Source organism: Acomys russatus, chromosome 30 (genome assembly GCF_903995435.1).
Source record: "Acomys russatus chromosome 30, mAcoRus1.1, whole genome shotgun sequence".
In the NCBI taxonomy this organism is placed as follows: Eukaryota; Metazoa; Chordata; class Mammalia; order Rodentia; family Muridae; genus Acomys; species Acomys russatus.
The window spans coordinates 19,360,100-19,370,859 of NC_067166.1; the positions used below are offsets into that span (position 1 = coordinate 19,360,100).

Below are 10,760 nucleotides of genomic sequence, written 5' to 3' on the forward strand. Positions count from 1 at the left end.
GACCTCTGCCAGGCATGCACATGGTGTACACACATGCATATAAAATAATCTAAAGAACTGCATAAAGAGCCTTACTGTATGTTTATAATAACCACCACCAGGAGAAAAAGCACCCTAGCTTACCAATAGAAGTCTTTTCACAGCACACACAGCAGAGCATGAAGTGCTAAGGGTTGCTGGGGAAGCAAATGCTCCAACAAGACAACTTTCAAACTAACGGCTGAATTTTCATCAAATGTTATCAGTATGAATAACACACCATGACCAACTGTCTAGAGACAACTGCTTACTGTGTACAGATTAGAGCCAAATAAACAAAAGACCACATACTAGGCAAAGAATTTTATTAACCTTTTCCAAACTTTATTCCCAGGCTTCTTCAGCTTAGTTTGCCGCAAAGAATGAATTGTGTATAAGCAAAAACTGAAAAGAGCTGCAGTGTCCAGGGGGCTTGGGCTTAAAAATATTAGAGATCTAGATTTTATCAGATCCATAAACAAAAGAATTTTAAAAAGCAGTCATGATATAAAATAGCAGCTCCTATAACTTCTGCAAGTGTCACCTTCTTCAGAAGCTGCCTCAATTCAGTTTGCCTCGTTCTTAGAAGCCTCATCAAAATTCTCCACCAGATCTAAAAAAGAATCAAAACAGTAGACATCCTGAAAAAAAGCCAATTCTACAAATAACTTGCAGATATTTAAGGAAACACTGTAAAATTTAAAGACTTGTCACCTCTAGGGAGACCACCGCCCACCTGGCAGTCAGTATTAGAACAGTGGTTCTCGACCTTCCTGATGCTGACAGCCTTCAATACTCTCAGGTTGAGGTGACCCCAACCATAGGACACTTTGTCGCTATTTCATAACTGATTTTGCAATGGTTATGAACCATAACGTAAATATGTGATATGCAACCCCCAGGTTGAGACTGCTAATCAAAGCGAGCATTATACTTAAAGAACCTGGTTATCATTCACCCTCCTTCAAGCCAAGAATTAAAGACAACCCATTGGTCAACACAAAAGAACAGAATTGAGTTTTTCTTGGGTTCCAGAGACATTTGTCTAAAGTGAAAAATGTATGAACTTTTGATTCTTCCACAGGACTGAAGTTCACCAACATAATTTAGTTAGACATGGTGTCACATGTCAGCATCCCAGCACTCAAGAGGCTGAACCAGAAGGTTCTCCAATCTGAGGGAGGTCTGAGGTACATATTGAAACATAGTTTCTTCCCCCCCCCCCCAGGTGGGGTGGTGAGGGCTTTATTTACAACCTGAAACATGGTTTCAAACAAACTACATAGAAGAGAAAAACATTGCAAACCAAATCACTTAAAAAAAAAAAAAAAAAATCAAACCTCAAAATATTTAAACCTCTCCATGCCTTTTCATAAACCCGTGTGTTTCAGTTCCTTAGTGAGGCCCTCACATTCACTGGCTTTAGCCCATCCCAGAATTTTTTTAGTTTTCTCCCTTACCTGGAACCTCATCATCATCATCTTCTCCAGTAGCAAGTGGTGCTTTTCCATCCACAGCTGTAAAAAAATGAAAATGTAACCAACCCATTTCTTTAGACCAATAAATATCAACCGAAAGAACACATTAAACACCAAGCTACAACTTGATGTCAACTGACATATAAAGTTTCATGTACAGTACCATCAATAGGACATTTTGATTGACATAAACAATACTCTGGGTACAGGTAAAACCACACACCAAATTATGGTCAGGTTTATTTTGGGAGGCAAACGAAGAGGGAAGCCATTACCCTAAATATTCTGTGCATGGCATAAAGCCAATAAATATTCACTGAAATTCAAATATTAAAAAATTAAGGCAAGCTGGGCGTGGTGGTGCACGCCTTTAATCCCAGCACTCGGGAGGCAGAGGCAGGCAGATCACTGTGATTTCGAGGCCAGCCTGGTCTACAAAGTGAGTCCAGGACAGCCAAGGCAAACATGGCGAATCCCGCCTATCAATCATAGCATTTCAAATGCAAAGACAAGACTACAGTAAACTCCAGGCCAGCCAGGGCTATATGGGGAGACCTACCTCAAAAAGCCAAGAAGGGGAAAGCAAACAAAACGGCCAAATTTAAAGTGTCTTTCAACAGTTAAACCACTGGGTCTCTCTTCCCTCCCCATTTCCTTTTTGAGATACTGGGGACTGAACCCATGGCCTTGAATATGCAAGCAAGAACTATACCACTGAGCTTCACCACCCTGCCTATTAATAATAATAAATAAAAATAATTAAAAAAATAATACCACCACCAAACCAAAAAAGTTAGGACAGTCTAATTTCTTCAGGCTTTCAACAGTTGTAATGTTCAGCCTCCCTAGTGGCTGGGATTTACGGCCATGGGCCATCACACCCAGACCACTTTCATCAAACAGAAAGAATTGAGAGGACACAGTTCTAACCCACACCACCATCAGTGGAACTTTCAAGTCTATTTAGGCTCTCAAAGTCCAAGATGGTCTCAAACATCTTGATGCCCTCCCTTAACAATAAAAAGGTAAAATGAATACGCATCTAAAACAGCCAAGGAAACTGCAAGCCAGTGTAAACCTCTTGACTTGCCTCTCCATTTCTCTTCAGTTTCCAAGCACCCACATAAAGTCACACCCCTGTGATGTCTAACTGTGGGTAACTGACACCCAGAGGGAAGTCAGAACCTCAAATGAGGAGCTGCCTGTCAGGTCAACGTGGGGCATTTCTTCATTGCTAACTGATGTATGGTGGGCCAGCCCACTGTAGGCAAGTGCTGCTCCTGGGCAGGCTGACCTGGAATAAGAAAGGCTGCCCAGGGCCAAAATAGTCAGTCCTGAAATCATACATATAAGTAGCATTATACAGACTGAACAGGTTATATTTAGGAACATGTATCCATGCAATAACGATTAATGAAAAAAACAAAACAAAACCCACAAATCTAAAGGAGAGCAGGGAGGGGTACACGGTAGGGTTTGGAGTGGGAAAAGGGAGTAACGTAATTATAATCTCCAAAGTAAAAGGCAGTTGATTGAGGATGGGAGTGGGCCAATAAACAATATTCCTACAAGGCTCCTTCCTGTCTTGGTTTTAATTGATGATGGACTGTAAAGAGCAATGCAATAAAAATAACCCCTTTCTTCTCAAATTGCTTTTGGTCATGGTGTTTATTACAAAAGAAATCAAACAGCACACAACCTGTTGTACTTGTAACTCAACAAAATCCCTATGAAACTATAATTTGAAACACCAAAATACTGGCAGATATCATCTTCATCAACAATAGCTGATTATGTGTGTGTGTTTTTTAAAAGCCACCAAACACAAAGACTGTAAATAAGGAGACGGGATGTTAGTTTTAGTCTTCTTTTTCTGAGACAGCATGCCCATAGCCCTGGCTGGTCTTAAACCCAGTAATTTTCCAAGTTCAGCCTCTCAAAGTGTTAATAAGTGTGGGTCATCAGGTCCAGCTTGACAATTCTGAATGTTAAGTACCAGCAAAACTCAAAATCAACATTTTTCATTTCTAATAACGGCAAGAACTTTAGTTTGATTCAAACCTAGTTAAGCTGGTAGAAAACAATCATCCACTAAATCAAGTATGACCACAGAAAAGGTAGGCACATCACTACAAGCAAGGACAGGCAGTTAAAGGTCTATTATTCTTATAGGTGTAAGTTGGCTTTCCACATCTAAAGATATTCTTAGCAATTCTGACCCTGAGATCACATAAATGTGCTGCTAAGTAGCCAGCCAAGTACAATGATACTCACATTGTTTGGGCAGAGCTTCAGCCAGTCTCCTTAAACTAGTCAGACTGTCTGCACCAAGCTGGTTGAGGATGCTGGGGAGCATTTCTGTCAGCTGCTTTGTCTCAGCGTGGCCCGTAATAGTGAAGGTGTTTGCTGCCAGAGATGCCTGAACTTTAGGGTTGTTAAAATGGATCACTGTCCCTTGGTTTGTAAACATGTTCACCTGTAAAGAAGAAAATATAATTATTATAAGTAACAATTCTTAAGTAAAGATTCATTTAAAATCAATAATGTTTTTATTAAGCAAAAACTTTAATCTGGCTAACTGATACAGTTTTCCCCTTTGAAGCACAGGGAGCAATTTCTCTGAGTAGCTTTCTGGCTTCACAATCTCCCCAATAGCTTGTTTAATTAACGAGAGAGAAACACCTTCAAAGATACTCAAACATATACTGGGCATAAATACATTGCTAACAGCAAAGCAAGACAACTACTTAATATATGATCATATGATCACTAAAACGTCCTAGTCACATCAGTTCTGACACCCACCTCTTCAATACCAGAGATATTGTTTACCCCCAACTTCTTTAAGGAGAACTGCAGTTTTTTATCATCTGCTGTGGCTGTTCTGTGAACCACCTTCTTCTTTCTGCGAGCAGTTCCCTAGGGGAGGAAAAGGGCAAACAGCACATTTATACCACAGCGGATCTTTTCTAATTCTTTTCAGATCCTTGCTTCTGCTCTAGACAGTTAGCCAGATGGAACATGGTGGCATAACCAGATGGGAAATGCTGGCACATGCTGTATAGTCCTAGAACTCAAGAGGAAGCAGAGGCAGGTGGATCTCTAAGTTTGAGGTCAGCCCACTCAACACAATGAGTTCCAGGCAAAACAGTGAGACCCAGTTTCAAATAAAAACAAATACATAATACAAATTAAAAGGTAATTATCAAACCTACAAACTAAGAAGTTAAAAAGACAAGTTAAAATTGAAGCTAGTTAAGGGAAAGGAATGGCCTACGAATTCTTGATAAGCACTAGTCTATCAGCTGCAAACATGTTTTCTTTACAAATCATTTTTAAGTGACCAAATGTGGCCCTGTGTCACCAACCTAAGCTAAACCTTTTGTTTTTAAAGAAACATCAAGACCTTAATTTTCACAGATGGGATAATATACAAAGTAACCAATGAATCTGTATACAGATGTCTTTTCCAGCCAAGAGTAGAAAGTTCTCAACCCATAGTGGTCTCCTCAAACAAATAAACCTCTTTGATGTTCCTTAAAGGAGAACAGACTAGGACCCTAGTGCATCTATAAAAGCTACCCCACTTCCCAGCCAGGGCTTAACTCCCTCCCTAGAGCAAATTTCTTCTTCTCCCCATGTAAAAGGCTCTTCTCAAGCACCCGGCTGAGAGGACTTCACAGGCATCACTGTCTTTCCTAGTTTACATAACCCTTTTTCTTAGTCAGTTTTCAAAATCCTGTTCAAGCCAGTATCTGACCTGTCTTCCCTCAACTCTGTACTAGTTGTATGACATGCTAACTTATTTCCAACAGCAGACTCTGAAAAGACCAAGCACAATACCACCAGAAGAAATTTAGATTCTAAAATATAGGCTACCACCTATAGATTCCACACATTTCACAAGTGCAGAATTGACTTTTAAGGATTGTCGGCTTTTTCATTAGACACTGAAAAGGGTCTTGAACAATATTCACCTAAAAGCATGCGAACTTACCCCTACTTTTCTCTAGGGCTAAACTCATTAACCTATAAGTAAGGTTTCTTAAAAGGTTCAGAAAAAAAAAAATGTTCCCATAGTATGACTGGAAACATTTTGTCTTAGGTCAACAACAACTAGATACAAAGTCTCCTGTTGCAGTAACTTGGAAGGCTTTCACTTCCCTGGAGCGGTGCTCACAGGCCAAGCCCAGCGACTGGAGTACAACCTTGCACGCAGCACAGCACTCCAGAAACCACAAGAAAACACACCCAACTTGTTCCTAGCACCTGAAGGCTACCTTAAGATAAAAAACCAAAACAAAAAACCAAGAAACATCTAAGGCTAACCATGGACAGAAACGGAAGACTACAACTGTCTGCAAAGGCCAATGAGGATATTAACTGCGGGCCAAGTCCCCTAATTTAGCAAAGCTGTGTCTTACTTACTTAACCTACGTATAACACTTGGTTATCTTGCAGAATATCATACTGAATGTAAATGTTAAAGTTAGGACAATTTAATGGGTATTAAACTCGTGCTATGGAAGCTCCACAAGTTTTACCAAGTAAAGGCATGCTGTTTCAATAAGCTACCACACCTTGTTAAACACCAGGAATGTGCAAACACAGTACATGAAACCAGGGAGATCTTCATCTGGAGTGGACTTCTGACTAAAGAAGCCAACACCAGGTTCAATGGAGTCTTCATTAAGAGCAGCATCCACCAAGAGGAACCAATCTGCCAACACACTTTCATTCTCCCATTGTGGCATAATTACAAAGGCAGAAGGGCAAAAACCACGTGCCTAGGTAGTATTTTCCAATCCAAGACCAGCTGTTCATAAGCTCCAAAAATACATCAATTAAGGAAGGTATCCTCAAATAGCTTGAAAAAAGACAATTATCCTGTTGAGCACATAGTTCAGAAAGGCCTTAATTAAAAAAATAAAAAGTACCTAATCATTAAGCAGGATAGGAAAAACCAATACAGTCAGGTAACTTATAAAAGAAAAGAAAACAAAAAATGGCCTGGAATGCAGTTCGGGAGGTGAGAGCTTGCCTAGAATGTACTAGAACCCATGTTGGATTTCAGCACAGCTTAAACAACACCCCCCCCCCCCGCCGACCAATTTTGTACAAGTCAAGGGTGCATAATGACTTAGCAGTGCGAATATACCCCCCTATTAATAAAACTATATTTCTGTTCTCCTTATATGCCGTAGATCTGGAATATCATGAAAGTAAAGCAACGTTTTTAAGTGTTATTTTCTTCTCTACATGCTTACCTTCCCCCTCGCCCGTAAATATACTGCCTCCACGTCTCTTTGTATCTGCCATCACCCACAGATTTGCTAATTTCCCCTGCTAGGCAAAGTGGCAGAACAGTGCGAGAAATGCAAAGGGAATTAAAAAAACAAAAAAAAACCATCAAACTTACTTTCCCACCAATGCGCACTTGTGCCTGCAGCTTGGCGAGTTTTTCCTGGTTCATGATCGTTTCTTTCATCTAGAATGAGAGGAAAATCCTCAGCAAAGAACGGTCGGGCTCCCTCCAGCATTCCATTCCAGGCTCGTTATTTCCCAAGACACCCTCAAGGAGGACGTCCTCCGCAGGCTGAGGCCTGGATCCCCAACTCAGCCCCCCTACCAAAGCTCCCAAAGTCGGCTGCGAGCCAGCCGGGAGAGCACAGGCACTCTCGCCCCTCCCCCCGACACCCCCATCGGTACACAAGCACCCCCCCCCCACCCGCGGCCCCGGCCGGGCTCGGCCTAGCCAGCGCCCGCCCGGCCCGGCCGCTCTCCGCAGGCCTCGCGGTACCTGAGGCTCCTGTCCTCGGGTTCCGCCGAGAAGTGGAGGAAGAGACGGCGTCACCTCGCCCCCGGGGCAGCCGCCCCTGGCTCGCCCTCGCCCCCGAGAGTCAGCCAGGGCGGGAGCGCCAGTCCGTCGCATCGCTTTCCTCGCCTCAGCCCAGTCCCTCCCTGTCTCGCTCCTGACGGGAACTGCCCGCCCCCGCTCCCGTCCTCCTCCCACGCCGACGTCCACAGCCTTTTTGTACCTTGTCGGAGTGGAAATGGGGCCGCGCGGGGGACTAGGGTTCGCGCTCAGGGGGTCTCGGGCAGACCAGCTGAGATAAGGCGCACACACGCGGGGACGCAAGATGGCAGCTAGAGGAAGGCCGGAAGTAACGAGACGCCACTTCCTCCGGAACTCGGGGAGCGCGCTTGGCGCCACTGCGCATGCGCAACCAGGGCCCCTTCGGCATGGGTACTGGTCCAGTGGGCGGCTCGTTCTCTCCTTTCGTCCCTTGGCTGGCTGAGAGCATCACCGGAAAGCTGTGAGCTGCGGACCTGCCGGTGGTTCTGGGAAAAGCCATGGATAGATTAGATGGGGGGCAGGAGGGCGCGTAGTCAATCGGCCCGATGTCCACCCATAGGGCGTGCAGCTTTGTCCAGTAGGCAAATTGTCTTCTCGATGCCGGGTGTAAATATAAAAAGAACAACTGTCAAAAATCAAAAATCTGTGGAGCTATTGTTGCTTTCCAAAATTAGGTGGCTTGGGTGATGTGGACAGTGGGCGATTCAGAATTTCTAGAGAGCGTGCTCAGAATGCAAATCGGAGCTCCACCCCTCGGAGCAATTTCATCTAGTCCAGGTCGGAAACCGGTAACAATAGGCTTCTGACCCCTAAACCTTCTACACCTTTTGCATCGTGTACTTAACGCTATAATAGGCGAACACGTGACGCCTTGATAGCGATTATGAATCATTGCTAACAAGGGAGCGAACTTTACCTTGACTAATTCAATCAGATGAATTTGGGCCTCTGTGCTTGGAGATAAAAGCGTGGATGTGAGTTAAAGTTGGCTGAACTCCAGTACAAATGGTTTGTGTTTCATTGGGTTTGCCAATTTACATGTTGTTGTGTGGTGTGGTAGTTGCTTTGAAAAGTGTCCTGGGTAGGCTGAAACTCACAGCTATCCTCCAGCCTCGAGTCCTCTCTCCCAGTCCAGTGCTGGGATTGCAACCCCATTCCCAAGACAACCTTAAAAAGCATCTACTATATGAAAAAAAAAAAAAAAAAAAGGAAGCTTAAATAAAAATTGTGTGGTCAGCCTTCTGCAATCTCAGCTATGAAATGTTTTTGAATATTCAAAAGTGAAAGTATGTTAGAAGTTTTAGGGGGAGAATACAATTTATCTGGAAAGCTGGAGTAAATGCGTACTCTAGCTAAAAACATTTTTACAAGAAAGTTTATTGCAACAGTGATACAGTGATGTGTCGTTAGAAAAATCAGGAGGGACAACTACGTTGCTTTGTAGAATAATTGTAACAGTTTCTTTTTCCTTGAAACAACAAAGAACAATGTTTCTTTTTATCCAACCCAAGTTTATTACAGAAAATGGTGCTGAGGTCTAGGCTATGCAATTGCCCATCCTAACCATAAAAACCCAAATAACTGAGGTGAGGCAACAGTATCCATTGTTACAGAGAATATATAAAACATATGACTATTATATGTGATGCGTAAAATGTAGAACTAATTCTTTTTAAAGAAATGTATATGCATAAAGTCTTTTACCCTTCATATTATATTGGGGGCATGTGAACCTTCCTAGCTATGATATTTTCTGATTTTTCAAAATAAAGCTCTACCTGTGTAACTGATACCTGCATAACTTTTATACCTATATTCAAGAAATGTGGTTTGTTTTACTTTCCCTTATTTTTTCATGGTATTGAAGACTTGTACAATCGTAAACCACCAAGGACTTCTTAACTCTAAGGAAAGACAATATTTATTTTGACTCTTATTGTTCGTGCTTGTTTTGTGAGCATTGAAGACATCAGATTTTGCTAATATTTATACACCTGTCTTTTAAAAGAATAACCAAGGGCTTTGTTGCTTTACTCTTCCTCTAACTACACTATGTTGCAGTGTTACCTCAGAACTGCCATTTCCCACATGCTCCCAATGTCTACAGCAAATGTAGGATTGACTCCCAGCCTTTACTGCTTATATAGAACAGTGTGAGAATTGCTTACTTAGCTCTGTCTAATAGAAATCTATAAGCTGTTTTTATCTCTGACCTAAACTTGAGTTGGTTTCAGCAGGAGCCTGATATTTACTTGACATTATGCTTAATTCTTTTTTTTTTTTTTTTAATTTGGGTTTTCTAGACTTGCTTGGGAGACCATGCTGGCCTCGAATTCACAGTGATCCACTTGCCTCTGCCTCCTGAGTGCTGGGATTAAATGCGTTCACCACCACGCCTGGCTATACTTAATTCCTAAGGGGAGTTATGGCTCAGAAGAAGTTTTGAGACGTGCCTGAAGGTGAATGTCTCCATGCTTTTGGTGTGTGTGTGTGTGTGTGTGTGTGTGTGTGTGTGTGTGTTTATGTGTGTGTGTGTGTGTGGAGGGCTGAGGACAACTACTGAGAGTTGATTCCTTTCCCTGTGGGTCTTAGAGATTGAACTGAGGCTGTCAGGGTTATGGGGCAAATGTGTTTCTCCTGAGCCATCTCACTGGCCAGGGTCCTGTGCTTTTGGTTGCCTGGAAACCACACTGCACATCATCCATTAAACTTCATTTCATTCTCCTTCAAGTATCTCTGTCTCTGCCACATTAATAGCTATATGTTATCTCTCCAACACGCAGGAAACCTTGCTTAGACACCTTTACTCCATTAAGTTACATCTCTTTGTCACACTAAACGGGTTTTCATTTCTTTTGTATGTTTGTTTGAGTTTTTGTTTGTTTGTTTTTTCTTCTTCAGATCTTCCATTTGATGCCAGTTAGTGCTTTTGCTCACACACACAGTATATTTCCCACAGGGAAAAGAACCCTGGGAGTACCTGGGGCATTCCTGAGGTGGTCAGTACAAACCTTGGCCTGATGCAGAGGAGCAGTTGGTCAACCCCTAGCCTAGAAGGATAATACGTTCTTTCCCTGCCCCATTTCTCCTTCCTAACTGGACTTCAAGTCCAGAGAAGAAGGCCTTGGAAAGTAGATCTCATTGAGTGGTGTTTTAAAATACGCTTAAGAAAAACGAGCCCAGGCCTCCTGGCAGCAGTGCAAGTACTGGCTGGTCCAGTAGCCTGAGCTCTGACTCCAGACTGCTGGATGTGGTGTAGATTTATGACAGAGCACGGTGCTTAAACTAGCCTCTTCCCTTCAGGCCTGCTTGCCTGCAAGAAAATTACTAAGAGTGGGTGAGAGCTGAGCACACATTGTCCGTTGAAATCACGTTATGGGGTTTAATGCAGTGAAATAAGTCACTTG

General features: G+C 42.6%; 1 protein-coding gene across 2 annotated transcripts; it reads right to left on the reverse strand.

Annotated features, from left to right (window-relative positions):
• Positions 1-323: 323 nt before the first annotated feature.
• Positions 324-7,681, reverse strand: Btf3 (basic transcription factor 3). Of its 2 annotated transcripts, none has more exons than XM_051172459.1 (6): positions 7,535-7,681; positions 6,916-6,984; positions 4,302-4,415; positions 3,771-3,972; positions 1,479-1,535; positions 324-631 (listed from the first exon to the last, which is right to left on the reverse strand). In XM_051172459.1, exons 2-6 carry the CDS (start codon positions 6,982-6,984, stop codon positions 585-587), a joined length of 489 nt encoding a protein of 162 aa, XP_051028416.1. In that variant the 5' UTR covers positions 7,535-7,681; the 3' UTR covers positions 324-584. The 2 variants fall into 2 exon arrangements, with proteins under 2 accessions (XP_051028416.1, XP_051028415.1); XM_051172458.1 differs by lacking the exon at positions 7,535-7,681 and adding an exon at positions 7,297-7,528.
• Between the last annotated feature and the right edge of the window lie 3,079 nt (positions 7,682-10,760).